Consider the following 21,928-nt stretch of genomic DNA (forward strand, 5'->3'; position numbering starts at 1 on the left):
ATCTATTTACTCCTTTCCAAAGAGAAATTGTAATACCCCAGATAAACTGTATATCTGTTCATGTACCCTCTATCCCCAGATAAACTGTGTATCTGTTCATGTACCCTCTATCCCCAGATAAACTGTGTATCTGTGCATGTACCCTCTATCCCCAGATAAACTGTGTATCTGTGCATGTACCCTCTATCCCCAGATAAACTGTGTATCTGTTCATGTACCCTCTATCCCCAGATAAACTGTGTATCTGTGCATGTACCCTCTATCCCCAGATAAACTGTGTATCTGTTCATGTACCCTCTATCCCCAGATAAACTGTGTATCTGTTCATGTACCCTCTATCTCCAGATAAACTGTATATCTCTTCATGTCCCCTCACCCCCAGATTAACTGTGTATCTGTTCATGTACCCTCTATCTGTGCTTTACACATAAACAGAGCTAACAATTTATGTCTTATCCTCCCCACAAATCAGTTTGTGCCCCTGTGAGAATGCATGACGTTGATGGAAGGGGCTGCCATGTTTTAGATTTAGGCCAGAGTGGGGGATGACAAAAGTCCCCAGAGGGGCTTAGAACACCAGTCCCAGTGAAGTGGGAATTTGACCCTGCAAAGAGGCTGCAGGGTCTGCATTCCTGCTTGAGAACTTGTGCTAGTCCTGTAAAGCCTGAACACTTTAGAGAGGGGCTGTGGCTCAATGTTTCTGTCCTCCTCCCCAAATTCATGTGATGTCCTCCTACCCGCCAATGTGATATTAGGACTGGGGCCTTTGAAGGTAATGAGGCCATGAGAGTGGAGCCTTCTGATGGGATCGGCACCGTCATTGAAAGACCCGACGGAGCTCGATTTCTCACTCCTGCTCTTCACCCTGTGCAGACGCAACGAGAAGATGCCCTCACCAGAACCCAGGTGTGCTGCCAATTATTCAAATATTGTTTTTCTGGAGAAAAATAGAAAAGCAAATAGCAACAAAAATGAAATTTCTTGTTCCCTTCTTGGATTTTAATTGTGCCAAAAGCCAAAACACACATTTCATATCCAGTCCAAAATACAGGAAAAAATGTGCCTACAGATGCTGATCTCATTTTTATTTGTATTAGGATAAAATACCTTAGTGTTTCACAGTAGAAAACTGGGAAATGACAACCTTTTTATATACAGTATTCTGCAGCCATTAAAAGTGATGTTTCTGAAAAGCTTCTAATAACACTGAAAAATACTTATGTGATAATCTTAGGTTATAATCTAACTTAATTAAAATGTTTTAAAAAGCAGGACAAATATTCAACATTTTGTGTGATTGTACATACATTAAAATATGTCTAGAAAATACAGCTAGAGGAAATAAAAACTTTCATTGCCTCAAATTGCCCCAAAGCCCAGGGCACTGCCCATGGCCAGGAAGGGTGAGTCCTGGAAGCACTGAGGCTGCTGACTCCCAGTCCAGCAGTAGCTGGACCCTCCACCCCCAGTGCCTGGTTTCTCCTTTCACGTTAATCGAGGTCCCAGCATCCTGTGATTGATGGGAGCAGAGACTCGGGGACTGGCCTCTCCTCTTGGAAGGCAGGAAGATGCTCATGCATGCTGGCCATGAGGCAACCTGAGAGCTCTGCAGATTTCCTGTGGGGCTCACACGGGGGCTGGAGCCTCAGCCTCTGAGACCTGAAAATGGAGTTGGTGGGATGGGTGGGGCAGAGAAGAAAGTTCTCGAGACGTCCTGGTTAGTCACCCTGATCCTGGGAAATGCACACTCATGGCTGAATCAGGGAGAATCAAGTCTCTTGGCCAGAAATACAAGCCATTATGGCCAGAGAGGCACTAAGCACACACAAATACACATATATGTGCACCCACAATCACAAAGACTTACATGCACAATACCCACATATGTACATACATGCTAACTCATTACACATATGAACATGCGTGCACACAACACACCTGTCAACATACACTTATATACAGATACCCAAATGGACATGTATTCAATCTGATCTCCCTGAATAGGTTAAATCTCTCTTCTTACGGGGTTTTTAGTGTCGGGAACTTTTACTTGATAGCACTTAGTGGTTGCTATTCGTGTAATTAGTTGTTGAATGTCTCTTCTACTAGAACAGGGGTCAGGAAACCATAGCCAGCTTCGGCCTGAAGCCTGATTTTGTAAATAAAATGTTATTGGAGGACATCAGATGCCTACAGGGTCATATTGCTGTAGATGTAACTGATCAAGATCAACATATTTTGGTTCATTTGGATGATGAACTTAACAGAGAGCTTCCCTATGCTCTTAAGACCTGCATTTTTAGCTATTTAAGACTTGTTGGGGGCCAGGAAGTGACATTTTCTTTGTTATAGGGAATTTTTTTTTTTTTGAGACGGAATTTTGCTCTTGTTACCCAGGCTAGAATGCAATGGCGCGATCTTGGCTCACCGCAGCCTCCGCCTCCTGGGTTCAGGCAATTCTCCTGCCTCAGCCTCCTGAGTAGCTGGGACTGCAGGCACACACCACCATGCCCAGCTAATTTTTTGTACTTTTAGTAGAGACGGGGTTTCACCATGTTGACCAGGATGGTCTCGATCTCTTGACCTCGTGATCCACCCGCCTCAGCCTCCCAAAGTGCTGGGATTATAGGCATGAGCCACTGTGCCGGGCCAACAGCTTACCCTTTTGCAGCTTTTAAGAGACACCAGCGCCAGGCGAGGTAAAGTTTATGTTTATGTGCATTTTACCATGAACAGGGAAAAAACATACAGTTTCATACAAAGCAGTTCTGGCATATGTGTCTTTTAGTGGCACAGACGGACCTTCGTCATATGTCTAAGTCACCCTGGGGGGAAATGACCTACTTTGCTTTGCTTGATTTGACCGTCTATGTTGATCCTGGGAAAATCATTTCCCTAGATAGTCCAGTTGCCATTTGAAGAAGTCAGGAAGGTCAGTCACCGTTCGTATATGTCTGGTTTATAGAAAGCATTCACGCCCACAAAATAGCACTGCAAATATCCAGTTGTCCAGTTACACAGGAGAGCAAAATTCCCCCAAAGTGAAGCTTTTGGAATAACCCTAGGTTCTTCCTAATCATGGAAATTTTGTCTCATTCCAGAGCCTAAGAGATCTACCTCTGGCCAGGCGTGGCGGCTCACACCTGTAATCCTAGCACTTTGGGAGGGCAAGGCGTGTGGATCACCTGAGGTCAGGAGTTCAAGACCCGCCTGACCAACATGGTGAAACCCCGTCTCTACTAAAATACAAAAATTAGCCAGGCTTTGTGGTGGGCATCTATAATCCCAGTATTTTGGGAGGTTGATGCAGGAGAATCACTTGAACCCCGAAGATGGAGGTTGCAGTGAGCCAAGATGGTGCCATTGCAGTCCACCCTGGGCAACAAGAACGAAACTCCATCTCAAAAGAAGAAAAAAGAGATTTACCTCCATCCTTAGTCCTACTGCCCAGGCCGAAGTGCAGTAACACCATCGTGGCTCACTGCAGCCCTGAACTCCAGGGCTCTAGATCCTCCCACCACAGCCTCCCGCATGGCTGGAAATATAGACACGCCACCACGCCTGGTTACTTTTCTTATTTTTTTGTAGAAACTGGGTCTCCATATGTTGTCAAGGCTGGTCTTGAACTCATGGGTTCAAGCAATCTGCCTGCCTTGGCCTTGCAAAATGCTGGGATTACAGGCATGAGCCACTACACCCAGCCTTGGGCCATTTTTGTTATTGTTGTTTTCAGCTTCATTGAGATATAACTGACAAATATATTGTATAATTTAAAGTGTACAACATGATGATTTGATATACACATACATTGTGAAACGATGACCATGATCAAGTTAGTTAGCACATCCATTCATTAATGCCCTTCATTCCTTTTTTTTTTTTTTCCACTCTCCCAGGCTTGGGACATTAGCGCTCTTGATTCTTCGTCAAGGGAGAGAGAGGCTGCTCAGCCAAGCACCAACACTTCTGTTCTTCTTCCTCCTCTGGAACTTAAAAACCTGCCCCTGCTCTCAGAAACCAAGACCCAACAGGACTTTCTTGTCTGCAGACCTCGCTTCTGCTTCGTTTTTGGAGGCCAGGGTATTTTTATTCAGCCATGGAACAAGCTTGCAAGAACGGTTCCCATGGTCAGGACTGGTAACATTTACAACCAAATATTCAAACAAACTGTACAGGGAGGTTCCTCAATTGTTCCATAATGAGGTTGAGAAGAAGGAAGAGCTAAAGCGCGACTTAAAGGAGGTTTCTTTCTTGTGGTTTATTTTATAACATTAATAGTTGGGTATAAAGTTAACTGCGCTAAAGCAATTCCTTTTCTCAGTATTTATGTACATAAACAGACTCTACTGAAGGCTTTTAGTGAAGAGGGGGTTAAAATTAGAGCCCTGTGGCATTTCCATATGGCAGTAAGAAGTAGCTGTAATTCCTACCTAACACTGCAGTTTCTCCTTCTAAACTGCAGGCATCTCTCTTGTTTTCTCACTGAGCCACTTCCCTGCCATCCCAACCACCAAGGACACAGGAAAATCCTTGCTCCTAGAATCTGCCCTCCTTTTTCGTAGCTTTAAACACTATCTAATGTAGCTGGCAAGTGCCATCAGCTTCAGCCTTAAATGTGATCAAATCACATAAAATGCTTTCTTACCTTCAAGACCTTCGGCCTCAGGCTGAAGGTTTAAGTAAGCTGGTTTCCCTACTTTTATAGTTCTGTTAATTTTTAAATGCTATGTACTGAGCTCAGTATGAATCATAGTTTGCCTGTCAAAAGCAAAGCAGTTGTCTATTATGTATTATGTAGTTTGTTTTCTTTTTTAATTTGAGGATTATTGCAGGGTACCTATTTTCTTCCTTCTCTATGTCTTGGGCTTTTTTCTTTTATTGGTGAGTAAAAAAGAAAAGGAAAAAAAAGGCCGGGTGTGGTGTCTCATGCCTGTAATCCCAGCACTTTGGGAGGCTGAGGTGGGTGGATTGCCTGAGCTCAGGAGTTCAACACCAGCCAAGGCAACACAGTGAAACCCCATCTCTACTCAAATACAAAAAATTAGCCAGGTGTGGCGGTATGCGGCTGTAGTTCCAGCTACTTGGGAGGCTGAGGCAGGAGAATTGCTTAAACCCTGGAGGCAGAGGTTGCAGTGAGCCGAGATTGTGTCACTGCACTCCAGCCTGGGTGACAGAGTGAGATTCCGTCTCCAGAAAAAGAAAAGGAAAAAGAGTCTAACAAATCTGAGTCACATCACTGGTTAGGATAGCAGATGAAGCACCTAGCAGGAGAGATGGGGCAATCAATTTCACAAGAATTTCTCATAGGAGATGAGGAACATGCTGGGCAAGTGTTGGATTTTGGTGGAGGAGGAGCAGGAAACTTGGGAGACTGGGACTAAAGCAATATCAGCCAAGAGATGTTCCCCTGCCTGTCTAGAGGCTTGGCCAGGTTCTGAGGTGAGGGAAGGACCCTGGATGAAGTCTATGCTTACAAACCCTGGATAAGCAATTGTTTCTCTACCTGTCTCAGACTAGTTTCACACCGAGGCTGCTTCTCTGTATCTCAGTTTGCATAGCTGCTATGTCAACATATTAACTTTGTTTTTCTTTTTTGATAGAGTTTCTCTCTTCTTGTCCAGGCTGGAGTGCAATGGCCAGATCTGGCCTCACTGCAGCCTCCGCCTCCCAGGTTCAGGAGATTCTCCTGGCTCAGCCTCTGAAGGAGCTGGGATTATAGGTGCTGCCAGCACACCCAGCTAATTTTTGTATTTTTAGTAGAGGCAGACTTTCACCATGTTGGCCAGGCTGGTCTCAAACTCAACCTCAAATGACCCACCTGCCCTGGCCTCCCAAAGTGCTGGGATTACAGGCGTGAGCCACTGCGCCCAGCCTCATTCTTGTCTTTTTAGTGTCCAGACCTTCAAACTTCCCTTTGATCAGGTGCATTCTTACATATTCTTTTAATAAATCCCTTTTTTAGTTTCCAACCACAGCAGGTTTCTGTTGCTTACAGCCAGTGATATACTATAACGCTTATCTGCCCATCTAGACGGAACACTTTGAGGGCAGGTACTCTATCCTTTTGCCTTGGTGATCTTTGACCCCTCAGTCATGCTGCTTTCCTTTCCAGGCCACAGAGGCAGCACCCAACTGTGCAGAAGCACTGAGAATACAACACAAGTAGATGACAAGAACCTTGCCCTGGAGAACCTGCCATCTAGATAAGGTAGCAAGATTTGTGTTTACTAAATGACCGTGGCTAATACGAAGCAGAATGTGATTCAGTATCGAAATTGGAGGCTCACTAATAAGGTCACTGTGGGGTCCAGAAGTAGAAAGATCAGGGTGGGTTCTCTAGGGCATTCTCTAGTGGAGTTTCTTGGAGAAGCTGTGAGGACCTGGGTGAGTAGAGGCAGAGCATCTGCAGGGAGTAGCAGGGCTGCAGTCAGCCTCCCTGTACCACACTTTTGAAAAGGCAACTTTTAAAAGTTAATGTGGACTTGTGGTGACTTTCGGTGGACTTGCCACCTCAGCCTCCGGGTTCAAGCAGTCCTCCTGCCTAAGCCTCCCAAGTAGCTGGGCTTACAAGCATGCACCACCATGCCTGGCTAATTTTTGTATTTTTAGTACAGATGGGGTTTCACCATCTTGGTCAGGCTTCGACTCTTGACCTCAAGTGATCCACCCGCCTCAGCCTCCCAAAGTGCTGGGATTACAGGCATGAACCACCTTGCCGGGTCCTCAGTGATACTTTTCTTTTGCATTGTATATGGCACCTGCTTATGAAGGCAGCAAAAACAAAACCCAAAATTCTAGGGTGAAAAATATCAACACAGGAGAGTTGCAAATAATTATTTTATGTTCCATATATACAGCTTAAAACTTTCTCCAAATATTAGAAAAGGTTTTGAAACACTGGTTCATAAACTTGGAAAACCTTTGGTCATTTTAAGTAAACCATAGAAGCGAAAACCCCATCACCTCCAAAAGTAAACTTTTTACCACTGCTGATCTTAACTGCTATGACAAAAGAAAATATCTAAAATAGGTAACAAGAATAGCACTGTTTTGATGAAACACCAGTGAAATGTCACAAATAAATTACCTAATTGTGCAAGAAACAAGTAAATTAATGCTGTAAGAGGGCATTAGGAGGAACCTTAATTACCAGTCCAGAGTCTATATTCTGTTTTATTAATTTACTAATTTTACTAATAACATTATTTATTTTATTTTATGTATATATTTTTGAGACAGAGTCTTGCTCTGACACCCAGGCTGGAGTCCAGTAGCACAATCTCAGCTCACTGAAACTTCTTCCGTCTCCTGCGTTCAAGTGATTCTCCTGCCTCAGCCTCCCAAGTAGCTGGGATTACAAGGGTGCGCCATCACACCTGACTAATTTCTGTATTTTTACTAGAGATGGGATTTCACCATGTTGACCATGCTGGTTTTGAACCCCAGACCTCAGCTGATCCACTGGCCTCGGCCTCCAAAAGTGTTGGGATTACAGGCGCGGGCTACTGTGCCTGACCCACAATCTGTACTTCAAAACTTCACATCCTGGCTAACACGGGGGAAAAAAAAAACCCAAAAAACTTATTATAGTGTGAGTATAATGGTTATACCAAAGTAACGATATTGTTAAGAAACAAATGGCCAGGCGCGGTGGCTCACACCTGTAATCCCAGCAGTTTGAGAGGCCCAGGCGGGTGGATCACGAAGTCAGGAGTTTGAGACCAGCCTGGCCAACATGGTGAAACCCTGTCTCTACTGAAGATACAAAAATTAGCCGGGCATGGTGGCAGGCACCTGTAATCCCAGCTACTCGGGAGGCTGAGGTAGGAGACGCGCTTGAACCCAGGAGGTAGAGGTTGCAGTGAGCCGAGATCATGCCATTGCACTCCAGCCTGGGCATCAGAGCAAGACTCCGTGTTGAAAAAAAGAAACAACAAATGGAGGAGGTGTTGGCCCATTTAATGCTTATTTCCTGGGCAAAAGCCTACAGTCTGGGAATAGTTCATTCAGGCCTAAAATACATCAACTGAGCTCACTGGTCATATAAACTTTGTTTATTTGAGACGGAATCTCTCTCTGTCACCCAGGCTAGAGTGCAGTGGCGTGATCTTGGCTCATTGCAGCCTCCATCTCCTGGGTTCAAGTGATTTTTCTGCCTCAGCCTTCGGAGTAGCTGGGATTAGAGGCACCCACCACCACACCCGGCTCATTATTGTATTTTAGTAGAGACAGGTTTCACCATGTTGATCAAGCTGGTCTCGAATTCCTGGCCTCAAATGATCTGCCCACCTCGGACTCCTAAAGTTCTAGGATTAGATGTATGAGCCCATGCACCCGGCCAGGTCATAAAAACTTTGTAAAGGATATTGTGTTAGGCCATGATTGCCTTGCTGTAAAGGACTACTGGAGACTGGGTAATTTAGAAAGAAAATAAGTTTAATTGGCTTACAGTTGTGCAGGCTGTAGGATCACGGCATCTACTTGGCTTCTGGGGAGACCTCAAGGAGATTTTATTCATAGTGGAAGGTGAAATGGGAGCAGGTCCATCACAGGCCAGTGCAGGGAAAAGAGGGAGAGTTGGGGGAGAGGTACCACACACTTCTAAACAACCAGATCTCCCGAAAACTCACTCACCATTGCAAGGACAGCCCCAAGTCATGACGGATACACCCCCATGATCTAATCATCTCCCACTGGGCCCCACCTCCAAAATGGGATTGCAATTCAACATGAGATTTAGAGGGCTCAGCATCTAAAAAATTTATCAGCTAGAATATAATCTCTCTCTCTGAACATAATGTCTCTCTCTTCAGGTATATATCCCATTTCCAGTCCCAGAGAGGTGGAAGTGGTGGTCAGGGCCACTGGGCTAGCATAGACTCGCTCCAGTGTCAGTCAGTACCTTGGAGCTGCATAGATCTGGGTATGTTAGTTGTTCTAGGGTTTCTGGTTTCTGAAAGTTACCATCCTCTCTGATTCAGGAGCGCAGAGATCAAGCTGAATTTGCTAATCCCTGCTCAAAGAGCAAGCTGGAAGACAAACTATTGCTAATTATGATATCCTTTTGCATACACAGCACAGTGTTCTTTTAGAAATGTCCTTTTCTATATTAACTCATTTGACCCTCATGTTAAACTGCCCTGCAAAGAGCATGGGGCAGATGTAATCATCCATACTGTGTAACTGGGAGAGTTGTGAAGGTGAGGCTCAGGGAGTCCAAGTCTCGAATCTCATAAATGTCAGAACCGAAGTCAGAACCAAAGCTTCTGGTTACGAGAGTCACCTAAAGTTGAGCACCGTGGTACAATCAGGACTCATTGCAGCCTCGACCTCCCTGGCTCAAGTGATCCTCCTGCTTCAGATCTCCCCGAATAGCTGGAACTATAGGTGCACGCCACTAGGCTGGGATAATTTTTTGTATTTTTAGTAGAAACGGGGTTTCATCATGTTTGCCAGACTGATCTGGAACACCTGGACCCAAGTGATCTACCCACCTCAGCCTCCCAAAGTGCTGGGATTACATATTTGAGCCACATTTTAAATTAAAGACCCATGGCTTATTTTGTGACCCTGCAATATTCTGCAACAGGGACAGTCTTTTCCAATCAGCCTGTAGTTCCCAGGCCATGCATTCCATCTCATTTGCTGCCAAGTGGGTTTCTGAGTGTTGACAATGGTGTACAAAGAGATTGGGCAATGTGGAGCTCTCTATGTAATCTTTTCTTATTTTTTAAAAGAGATGGGGTCTTGCTCTGTCACTCAGGCTGGAGTGCAGTGGCATCATCATAGCTCACTGCAGCTTTGAATTCCTGGGCTCATGCAATCCTTTTAACTCAGCCCCCGGAGTGCTGGGACAACAGGCACATGCCTCTACACCTGGCTAATTAAAACAAATATATATATATATATATATGTCTTGCTCTGTCACCCAGGCTGGAGTGCAATGGCACAATCTCAGCTCACCACAACCTCTGACTCCTGGGTTCAAGCAATTCTCCTGCCTCAGACTCCTGAGTAGCTGGGATTACAGGCACCCAACACCGTACCTGGCTAATTTTTTTTTTTTTTTTTTTTTTTTTTTTGAGATGGAGTTTCGCTCTTGTTACCCAGGCTGGAGTGCAATGGCGCGATCTCGGCTCACCGCAACCTCCGCCTCCTGGGTTCAGGCAATTCTCCTGCCTCAGCCTCCTGAGTAGCTGGGATTACAGGCATGCGCCACCATGCCCAGCTAATTTTTTGTATTATTAGTAGAGACGGGGTTTTACCATGTTGACCAGGATGGTCTCGATCGCTTGACCTCGTGATCCACCCGCCTCGGCCTCCCAAAGTGCTGGGATTACAGGCTTGAGCCACCACGCCCGGCCTAATTTTTTTTTTAAAAGACAAGGTTTCACCATGTTGGTCAGGCTGGTCTTGAACTCCCGACCTCAGGTGATCCACCCGCCTTGGCCTCCAAAGTGCTTGGATTACAGGTGTGAGCCACCGCGCCCAGCCATTTTTAAATTTTTTTTGTAGGGATGAGTCCAGTTGTATTGCCCAGGTGCTATCATAGTGCATTACAGCCTTAAACTGCTGGCTTGAGTGATCCTCTGCCTCAGCATCCCATGTAATTGGGACTACAGGGGCACGTCACCACGTGTGGCCATCTAGTCATGTGGTTTGATGGGGTGAGAACAGGCTGGGGTCAGACAGCCAGGGAATGGCAGTGTCAGGTTTGGATCCCAAAGCTGATGGTGCCAGGGCCCTTGTGCTTGGCTTGCTGCTACCACCCTCTGTCTTCCTAGTGCCTACACCTAGTAAGGAGAAGGTACTTGTAAATGAATCACTGTGCTGCAAACTGAAAACAGTAAGAGCCCAAGTACCAAAGAGTTCCCAGGATTGAGATACTTCCGGTTGGCTGGTTAGGGGCTATTGCATAACATGCCAGCATTCCAGAGAGTCTATCAGAGTGCCAAGGGCAAAATCTGTTTTTTGATCACTGACATCCAGGGTGTATCCTACTTTTAGGGAGCTCTTATAAATGGAAGCCTCTGTTTACACCAAAAGTACCTTAAGTTGTGGTTATTTACTTTGGTGAAACCATGTTGAAGCCAATTCAATATCAAGTTCTTCTAATTTAGTTAATGGAATTTGATGTACAATTGGGTATTTTAATGGCCTGTTGGGTAACTTTGATATAGCAAACATTCCCTCAGCTATTTAAGCATCTACAGCTGTGCAGCAGTAAACAAAATAAATCTAAGGCAAGGTCTCTACCTCCAGGAAAGCCAGGTCAAGTCTACTTAGGGAGATACAGTTCTTTTTTTTTTCTTTTTTTTGAGACGGAGTTTTGCTGTTGTTACCCAGACTGGAGTGCAATGGCACGATCTCAGCTCACCACAACCTCCGCCTTCTGGGTTCAAGCAATTCTCCTGCCTCAGCCTCCCGAGTAGCTGGGACTACAGGCACGCGCCACCATGCCCAGCTAATTTTTGTATTTTTAGTAGAGATGGGGTTTCACCTCGTTGACCAGGATGGTCTCGATCTCTTGACCTTGTGATCCACCCGACTCGGCCTCCCAAAGTGCTGCGATTATAGGCGTGAGACACCGCGCCCAGCCTGGAGATACAGTTCTTGCACCCAAATAGATAATAATTTATGATAAGAGCCAATTGCTTAGAAATAGCAGAGGCGTTCACTGGTAGAACTGCTAAGGAGGGAAAGTAATCACTTTGGAAGAGAGAAATCCAAAAAGTTTGCATGAACTGGCCCTGTAGGATGGGCACAGAGCTGGAGATGTGGTCAGGGCACATTTGAGAAGTGTGTGGAGGGCTGTGCAAAAGAATTTTTTTTACAAAAAAAATTTAAAATGGCCAGGCACGGTGGCTCGTGCTTGTAATCCCAGCACTTTGGGAGGCTGAGGCAGGTGAATCATGAGGTCAGGAGTTTGAGACCAGCCTGGCCACCATGGTGAAACCCCATCTCTACTAAAAATACAAAAATTGCCAGGCGTGGTGTCGAGTGCCTGGCAGTCATGTGCCACATAGGATGACAGTACGGTGACAGTCTGGCTGAGACCAGAGTAGCTGCTGCATTAAACTGGCAAAGCACCAATTTAAGACTTAAAAAAAAGCCTTGGTGCAGATAGTGTAAACCGGTAAGACGTTTTATGGAGCCCTTCAAGAACAGCACCTTGTAGACTCATCTTTCTTTCTTTCTCTCTCTCTCTCTCTCTCTCTCTCTCTCTTTCTTTCTTTCTTTCTTTCTTTTTTTTTTTTTTTGTGGCAGAGTCTTACTCTGTCTCCCAGGCTGGAGTGCAGTGGTGTGATCTCTGATCACTACAACCTCTGCCTCCCAGGTTCAGGCAATTCTCCTGCCTCAGCCTCCCAAGTAGCTGGGACTACAGGCATGCACCACCACGCCTGGCTAATTTTTTGTATTTTTAGTAGAGATGGGGTTTCACCATGTTGCCCAGGCTGGTTTCGAATTTTTGTCCTCAGGTGATCTGCCTGCGTTGGCCTCCCAAAGTGCTGGGATTACAGGTATGAGCCAGCGTGCTCCACCCATAATGTTTCTTTTTTCTTTTCTTTTCTCTTTCTTTTTTTTTTTTTTTTTTTTTCTGAGAGGAAGTCTAGCTCTGTCTTCAGGCTAGAGTGCATAGTGTGATCTCCGCTCACTGCAACCACCACTTCCTGGGCTCAATAGATTCTCCTGCCTCAGTCTCTCAAGTAGCTGGGATTACAGGTGCCCTGCCATTATGCCTGACCGATTTTTGTATTTTTAGTATAGAAGGATTTTCACTCTGTTGGCCAGGCTGGCCTCGAGCTCCTGACCTCATGATCTACCTGCCTCAGCCTCCCAAAGTGTTGGGATTACAGGCATAAACCGCCACGCTCAGCCTAATTTTTTAAAGATGGGGTTTCACTATGTTGGCCAGGCTGGTCTCAAACTCCTGACCTCAGGTGATCCTCACACCTTGGCTTCCCAAAGTCCTGGGATTATAGGCATGAGGCACTGTGCCCAGCCCTGATTTCAATTATTTTTGGATATATACCTTGAAGTGGAATTGCTGAATCATATGGTAGTTCTATTTTGAATTTTCAATTAATTTTTTTTTATACATGGTCTTGCTCTGTGTGGGAAGTAGAAAAGTTCCTTTTTAAAGTTTCCTTTCTTGTCAAAAAATAGGTGTGCTAATAACTTTGTTAAGCCCTATTCTATGTAGCTGTTAGACATGCCATGCTTACAGGCATGAATTTCTGTGCTGAACGTGCTCACAGGCATGTCCCAGCTCTCCACTGCTTTTACCTGTTTAGAGAAGTTTTAAGGTGTTAGCCAAAACCCTTACCAAAAGGATTAGCCAAAACCAAAACCGTTTGGGTTTTGGTTTAGATTGTGAGGTCTGGCTCCAGCCAACAGAGATCAGACACAGCGGTAAGGACATCCCCAAACGTGTGAGAAATAAATATGTCTGCTTTCCTTTGTTCGTTGTACTCTCCTAGCACCATTGCTAGTGAGAGTACCTTTCCTGTGGCTGGGTGCGGTGGCTCATGCCTGTAATCCTAGCACTTTGAGAGGACGTGCGGATTATCTGAGGTTGGGAGTTCGAGACTAGGCTGACCAACATGGAGAAACCCTGTTTTTACTAAAAATACAAAATTAGCTGGGTGTGATGGCACATGCCTGTAGTCCCAGGTACTCGGGAGGCTGAGGCCAGAAAAGAATCACTTGAACCTGGGAGACAGTGGTTGTGGTGAGACGAGATTGCGCCATTGCACTCCAGACTGGTCAACAAGAGCGAAACTCCATCTCAAAAAACAAAAACAACAGGAATACTCTTCTTGCAGTCTGGGAAGTAAAAATTGCGTTGCTGAAAGATCCTTTGTCTCAGTGTTAATTTTTCTTTGCAGCACCAAGCATCTATTTCCAACACTCTGTCACCCAGGCTGTAGTGTACTAACATGATCTCGGCTCACTGTATCCCTCACCTCCTGGGCTCAAGCAATCCTTTTACCTGAGCCTCCTGAGTTGCTGGGAACCACAGGTGTGAGCCACCATGCACAGCTGATTTTTGAATTTTTATTTATTTATTTGTTCATTCAATAACCTAAGCTTTAAAAATGTTTAAAGGCCGGGCGCGGTGGCTCACGCCTGTAATCCCAGCACTCTGGGAGGCCGAGGCGGGTGGATCACGAGGTCAACAGATCGAGACCATCCTGGTCAACATGGTGAAACCCTGTCTCTACTAAAAATACAAAAAATTAGCTGGGCATGGTGGTGCGTGCCTGTAATCCCAGCTACTCAGGAGGCTGAGGCAGGAGAATTGCCTGAACCCAGGAGGCGGAGGTTGCAGTGAGCCGAGATCGAGCCATTGCACTCCAGCCTGGGTAACAAGAGCGAAACTCCGTCTCAAAAAAAAAAAAAATGTTTAAAAATATTTTGTAGAAATGGAGTCTTCTTATGTTGAGAAGGCTAGTCTTGAACTGGGCTCAAGTGATCCTCCCACCTTGGCCTCCCAAAGTGCTGGGATTGTGGGTGTCAGCCACTACAGTTGGCTTATGTCTAATTTTTTTTTTTTTTTTTGAGACAGAGTCTCAACTCTGTCACCAGGTGCCAGGCTGGCGTGCAACGGTGCAATTTTGGCTCACTGCAACCTCCGCCTCCTGGGTTCAAGCAATTCTTCTGCCTCAACCTCCTGAGTAGCTGGAACTACAGGCGGTCACCACCACGTCCAGCTAATTGTTTGTATTTTTTAAGTAGAGATGGGGTTTCATCACGTTGGCTTGGATGGTCTCGATCTCTTGACCACCTGATTCGCCCACCTCAGCTTCCCAAAGTGCTGAGACTACAGGCGTGAGCCACCGCGCCCGGCCTATATCTGATTTTTTAGACGTCTCCATACTGTTTTCCACAGCTGCTGTACCATTTTACATTCCCACGAACAGTGTATAAGAGTTCCAGTTTCCTCATTTCCTTACCAAGTTACCTTTTAATAAACTAATGTCCATCCTAAGGGGTAGAAGGTAATATCTTACTGTAGTTTTGATTTGCGTTTCTCTGATAATGATGTTGAGCATCTTTTATACAGCTGTTGATCATTCGTATGTCTTCTTTGGGGGATATATCTGTTCATACCCTTTGCCCATTTAAAAAATCAGGCCATTTGTCAAAATTGCTTTAATCCAGGAGGCGGAAGTTGCAGTGAGCCGAGGTCACGCCACTGAATGCTGGCATGGGTGACAAGAGTGAAACTTCATCTGAAAAAAAAAAAAAAAATCAGCCCATTTGTTATTTTTGCTATGGAGTTGTAGGAATTCTTCCCATATTTTATTTATTTATTTAGAGAAAGAGTCTTGCTCTGTCGCCCAGGCTAGCATGCAGTGCCCTAATCTCAGCCTCCACTTCCCAAGTTCAAGTGATTCTCCTGCCTCAGCTTCCCTAGTAGCTGGCATCACAGGCGTGCACCACCATGTCCAGCTAATTTTTGTATTTTTAGTAGACACAGGGTTTCACCATGTTGGCCAGGCTGGTCTCAAACTCCTGGCTTCAAGTGATCCACTTGCCTTGGCCTCCTGAAGTGTTGGGATGACAGGCATAAGTCACCTTGCCCAACTTTCCCTGTATTTTGAAAAGTAATCCCTTATAGAATATACACAAATATTTTCTTCCATTCTGTAGGTTGCCCTTTCTTCCTTCCCTCCCTCCCTCTTTTCCTTCCTTCCTTCCTTTCAGGCTGGAATACAGTGGCATTAGCTCAGCTCACTGCAAACTCTGCCTCCTGGGTTCAAGTGATTCTCTTGGCTCAGCCACCCAAGTTGCTGTGATTACAGTTACGTGCCACCACGCCTGCACGCCTGGCTACGTTTTGTATGTTAGGTAGAGGCAGGGTTTCACTATGTTGGCCAGGCTGGTCTCAAGTTCCTGGTTTCATGCAATCCTCCCACCTCAGCCGGACATGGTGGCACATGCCTGTAATCTCAGCTACTCAGGAGGTTGAGGCAGGAGAATCGCTTGAACCCAGGAGGTGGAGGCTGCAGTGAGTCGAGAACACGCCATAGAACTCCAGCCTGGGTGACAGAGTGAGACTCCGTTTCAGCTTTGAGTGTGGGATTGGGCCTTGTTGTGTTAGCTGAGACTTCCTCCAAAGAAGAGCCCAAGACAAAGAGTTACATGGCAGTAGCTCTCTGGGAATTCATCCAAGGAGGCAGAAGTAGGGGAGGGACAGAGGCAGTGAGAAAAGACAGAGAGAAAGCCAGTACAATGATGTGTTACTCAGTTGACCACCATTATAGGTGACTTGTGCTGCAAATCCATGGGATATTTTGAATCTTATGAAACAGAATTGTCCACTCAGGGGATGACAGAGGAAAACATTTATCCTCAAAATTGGCCCCAGAGATGTTCCCTAAATATCTAGGTTGCATGTGCCTAAATGCTGATGCCGAGTGATTCTGCAGACCCACACGATGTCAGAGAAGCTTCGGGATCCAGGGCTGAGAGGAGACTTTCCTTTGCCTTCAAAAGCTGTATGGAACTTGATGAAAAGGTGGCTGCAGATGTGGGTGGAGTCAGAAGTCAGACCAAAAGGATGAGAAGCAGTCAGTGCACAGAATGTGTCTGATACACTGATCCCAAGCGTCACTGAGGGGTGACCTTGTTGAACCATTTGTTTGGAGAACCCCAATGTTAGACTCTATGCCTCATTCCTGTAGGCTGATTACATTCCTTAAAGAAGAGTCTTCCGGCTGGGTGTGGTGGCTCACACCTGTAATCTCAGCACTTTGAGAGGTCAAGGCGGGCAGATCACAAGGTCAGGAGTTCGAGACCAGCCTGGCCAAAATGGTGAAACCTCCTCTCTACTAAAAATACAAACATTTGCCGGGCGTGGTGGCATGCACCTGTCATCCCAGCTACTCAGGAGACTGAGGCAGAAGAATCGCTTGAACCCAAGAGGCAGAGGTTGCAGTGAGCTGAGATCCTGCCATTGCACTGCAGCCTGGGCGACAGAGCGAGACTCTGTCTCAAAAAAAAAAAAAAGTTTTTCACTCTCTTACCTGGAACACATTAGTCACTTTGCCAGCAATCTGAGAGCCAGATGGGGCAAGGCAGTTGGAGTCTCTGAGTTCACTGTGCTTCTGGCCTCTGGACCTCCCCATTTCCATATTTCCTGTGCCCTCTGCAAGCCTGACATCCTTCACATCAGAAACTTTCTGGAAGATAAACCTCCAGTTTTTTTGCTGGAAGCAGAGAGGGGAGCTAGGGATCTCACTGCTCCTTAAATTGCTCTCGCTCAGTTCTCCTTATTTTAGCCTTCTCCTCCACCCTCAGTCCCAGCGGTCCCTGGTTCTGGCAGTTTCTGAGCCTTTTGAGGTTTTTCCAATGTAAGTTGGGTTGGATCTCAGCTTTCTCATGTCTGCTAAATCAGTTACCACTCATCCATCTATTTTTCAGCTTCTAAAATTGTGTTGCTCTTTTCTCCTCTCCTGTTCTCCTTCCCTTATGGTTTTATGACTTAAAAAAAGAAAGAAAACGAATAGAAAAGAAAATCTGTTTAGTGCAGTTTTAGGATAAAACAAAATTAGTAACACGCATACTATCTGCCATCTTAGCCTGGAATCCACCCATAGATATACACAGAGTGAGCTGCCTCCTTTGTGCCCTTCCTGCCTCAACTTCAACTTTGCCTCCTTGGATCAGCCTTCCCTGACCACTCAACCAAAATTTGGCCCCCATTATCACAGCACTTATTACTACTGGGTATGTATTTCATTTTCTTTTCTTCTTCTTCTTTTTTTTAAGACGTCGTCTTGCTCTGTCACCCAGGCTAGAGTGCAATGGCGCAATCTCGGCTCACTACAACCTCTGCCTCCCAGGTTCAAGCAATTCTCCTGCCTTAGCCTCCTGAGTAGCTGGGACTACAGGTGTGCGCCACCATGCCTGGGTATGGGTATTTTCTTATGTATGGCCCTTCCTCACCGCCCCAGAACATATGCTCCATGATGAGAACAGGTACTCCATCTCTCTTGTCCATGCTATACCCCCAGCTCCTAAAATAGTACCTGGCACATGGAACAATCTCAATAATTGGCTTGGCAATGATATTTTGAGTATCAAATGATCTTCAACTCTGTGTGCGATGTAGTCTGGGTAAAGCAAATAAAGACTACCACACGTGAAGAAGGAGCAGGGAGTACGAAGAGCATAAGACAGAGCCTGTGTGCAAGTCCTGCACAGTATCAGGAGCAGAGCAGCAGGAATCTGGAAATGCCTGCACTTGAAAACCGTGTCGTTGGCTTGAGTCAAGGTCATCCTGGGTTTCTGTGGAGCCTCCAAGATAAGCTGGGCTGACAATCTAAAGGAGACACCCCAGAGCAAAAGGGGACGGGAGGAGGGGAAGCAGGGGGAAGGGCAGATCCTGCTGGGGTCTCTGCCTCTTCTTGAATTGCTGTTAGAGGAGTGAAAGGTACAAGAAGGAAAATCAACCTGTGAAGCTTCAGGGAAGGCAGGGGGGACAGTGGGAAGCCCTGTTCTATAGCTGAGCTGTGTGAGGTCATGTGACATTTGGAGTGGAAGCTGCTGCCTCCCGTTTTATGTACCAGGAGTCCTTAATATCAGTGAGGGACACATTAGATGACATTCACAGCTCTAGAGGTACTGAGTTTTGTGTGACCTTTACTTCATTAAAAGGAAATTACAAGTGTTTACTGTAACGAATTCAGACAATGCAGACCCTTATGAATTAAATAAAATAGTTACCTTCCTTTCCAGTAGTGTCAGCTTTTAGCTCAGCAGATGGTTTAGTTTCTTTCCTTTTTCCTTCTCTCTCGCCTTCCCTCCTAAACATCAGCACTTTGGGAGGTTGAGGTGGGAGTGCTGCTTGAGGCCAGCAGTTTGAGACCAGCCTGGACAACAAAGCAAGACCTTGTCTCTACAATTAAAAAAAAAAAAATAGCCAGGCATGGTGGTGCATGCCTGTAGTCCCAGCTACATGGGAGGCTGAGGCAGGAGGAAGGATGGCTTGAGGTCAGGAGTTCAAGGCTGCAATGAGCTATGATTTTGCCACTGAACTCAACCCGAGCGACAGAACGAGAACGTCTCCAAAATAAATAAATTACTTAATAAAAATAAATGAATTAGGGCTGGGTATTGTGGCTCATGCCTGTATTCCCAGCACTTTGAGAGGCTGAGGCAGGTGAATGACTTGAACTCAGGGGTTCGAGGCCAGCCTGGACAACATAGTGAAACTCCGTCTCTACTAAAAGTACAAAAAAATTAGCCAGGTGAGGTGGGGCGTGCCTGTAATCCCAGCTACTCAGGAGGCCGAGGTGGGAGAATCTCTTGAGCCCAGGAGGCAGAGGTTTCAGTGAGCTGGGATTGTGCCCCTGCACTCCAGCCTGGGTGACAAAGCAAGACTCTATTTCCAAAAGAAAAAAAATTAATTGAATAAGGCAATATATTTACATGGTTCAAAATTCCAAAGTCACAAAAAAGTAGAGTGCAAAGTGCCTCTTCTGCCCCAGTTCTCTAGCTTCATCTGAGGTCTCCTCCTCTGAGGCAACCAGTATAAACATGTATTTGTATCTAGGAAGACTTCTAGAAAAATTCTCTGCCCATCCAAGGTTTTCACTGGACAGTATTGAACAGTAACAAACTACTCAGAGCCCACGCACAGGCCTTTCCTCTAAGTGAGCCAAGGGTTGGCTTTTCATCTTCTTTCCCAAAGAAATAGCATCAACAGTCAGTGTGACTTCAGGGTGAGAGGGATTTCCTCTCGGTTCTGCAGATCACTGAGAGTGAAAAGGTGCTGTGGAGGGGAGGATGTGGTCTGCCAGGTGTCAGGTGCTTTTTTTTTTGAGACGGAGTCTTACTCTGCCGCCCAGGCTGGAGTGCAATGGCACGATCTTGGCTCATTGCAACCTCCACCTCCCGGGTTCAAGTGATTCTCCTGCCTCAGCCTCCCGAGTAGCTGGGACTACAGGCACATGTCACCATGACGGGCTAAGTTTTTGTATTTTTTAGTAGAGACAGGGTTTCACCATATTAGCCAGGAGGGTCTCGGTCTCCTGACCTTATGACCTGCCCACCTCGGCCTCCCAAAGTGCTGGGATTACAGGCATGAGCCACAGCACCCGACTAGATGCTTTTTATTTACAGCAAAACTCTTCTTGCTCTAAGGAGGGATGACCAAAGACATGGCATAGATATGGCAAGAGAAATCATGGCTGTCCTTGGTGATAGCAGACAAAGTTTCAATAAAGGGCCTCCTCTAAAGAGGACATCGTGTGGGATGTAAACTTGGGAGAAGAAAGCTGCTTTATGTAAGTCGCCCAATGTATGTCTTCATACAATTGAGTCACTCCACAGCCGAATTGTAGCGGTCCAAATATCAAAGGGGGAGCAAACAAGAGAGCTGGAGGGCTCTCAGGTGGCATCAGGAGATTGACCGCAATGGGGTGGAGCGAAGTCTGGGGATTCAGTTAGACTGGATCTCAGGTTTGATTCTCAAGGTAGAACACCTTCAGTGAAGCAAAGGAGGGAGGAGCTGGCAAATGAGGAGGAGCCACACAACAAAAGATCTAAATGAACCTACTCAGCCAAGGGACAGTTTCTGAAAGAAAACTGGGAGAGGCAGAAGGGTCTGAAGGCAAATTATCTGGGCTAAAGTACTTCTTAGCAGAGTGAACCTGAGCAAGTTATTTAAACTCCTTGAGCCTCAGTTTCCTAATAGGTATCAGACACAGAGGGGCTACAACTGTCTCTCATTGGAGTGTATTATGGTTAAGTTACTCCCCAATGAGAGTTGAGAACAATGTCTGGCACCCAGTCAGCTAACCCAATGCTCTCAGCCATGACTGTTTTCATAAAGGCCTGCTCAGGCCTGTTTCCCTGGCACAGATGTACTCAGTGATCAATCTGGAAAGGCAGAATCATAGAGGGGTTTCAGTTCGTAATAGGAGGGGAAAAATGGAAGGAAAAGGGAGTGAAAAACGGCGCAGCAAAAACACACCAGAGGAATGAGAAAGAAGGATTCAGAATGGGGCTATTTCAGCAAAAACAGCCTTGTTGCAGGTACACGGTGTTCAAAGGTACACTGTGTAAAGCAATGTCTCTTGGAGAAAATTTAATTTCGGTTGAAGGAGTGTGTGTGTGTGTGTGTGTGTGTGTGTTTATGTGTGCCCACCTAGCGCTCAAAGTATATTACCAAGGAGGGTGGCCAGGTTGCATACAGGGAAATCAAGATCTATAAGAAGTCAGGAAACTTGGGATAAAGTCCTAGCTCTGTTATAAGTGGCTGATGCTACACTGAGCCAAATCAATTAACAACTGTGTCATTTTTAAAGGCGGCCAGACTATTTCCTAGTCTCTACATGTATGTAACATTTTCTGATGCTAACCCCGGGGGCAGGGGCTCAAACGAATGCAGGAGTTGCTTACCTCATCCCTAAGCCCCTCCCCTAAAAAAAAATCCGTTAAAACTAAGAGCATCTGGTGTTCCTTTTATTTTCCCCAGGTCCCCTGCCAAAAGGAGGAAGATTTCTAAATACCGGCAATGGGAGAGAGCTACTTCTTTTTCTTTTCCCATCAATTTCAGGAAAGTTTAGGTTTTCATTTTTTTCCTATGGTCTGCTTAAAGTTGTTTCCAGGTTAAGAAGTAATGAAAAAAAGTGAGATTTGCCGAAAGGATATGAGGTTTGTTTTCCCTTATTCTCTGGAAGGAGGTTGAAAAGATAGACTGCGATTGTTCAGGTTCAAACTGCTGCTCTAACAAATATTGCCCTACAGGGTGGAATCCAGTCAACCGGCATTGAGATTGACTCGCTAAGGCCTCAGGATACTGGACATTCTTTTAATTAAAAAAATTTTTATTTTTTGATTTCCATGACGACAGCTCACAAGACACTAGACATTCTTTTAGGCAATCTCAGGTTAATGGGCAACAGGCCATCTA

General features: G+C 45.6%; 1 protein-coding gene across 40 annotated transcripts in view; it reads left to right on the forward strand.

The window, feature by feature from the left end:
* LOC128932329 (uncharacterized) overlaps positions 1 to 21,928 on the forward strand; it is a 154,297-nt gene that overhangs the window by 116,299 nt on the left and 16,070 nt on the right. For 19 of the 40 annotated variants that reach the window (XR_013518734.1, XR_013518725.1, XR_013518760.1 and 16 more), the window contains 5 exons: positions 756 to 906; positions 3,897 to 6,208; positions 7,240 to 7,362; positions 17,589 to 17,736; positions 21,491 to 21,669. Coding sequence is in view for 1 of the 40 variants with exons in the window: in XM_078326862.1 (XP_078182988.1) it covers positions 784 to 906; positions 3,897 to 4,127; positions 6,113 to 6,166 (408 nt within the window). In the remaining 39 variants the exon portion in view is untranslated. Of the gene's footprint in view, positions 1 to 755; positions 907 to 3,896; positions 6,209 to 7,239; positions 7,363 to 17,588; positions 17,737 to 17,778; positions 17,901 to 21,490; positions 21,670 to 21,928 lie in introns of those variants that run through there. The other 21 variants (XR_013518750.1, XR_013518751.1, XR_013518749.1 and 18 more) reach the window with 19 other exon arrangements.

Source organism: Callithrix jacchus, chromosome 6, assembly GCF_049354715.1.
Source record: "Callithrix jacchus isolate 240 chromosome 6, calJac240_pri, whole genome shotgun sequence".
Classification (NCBI taxonomy): Eukaryota; Metazoa; Chordata; class Mammalia; order Primates; family Cebidae; genus Callithrix; species Callithrix jacchus.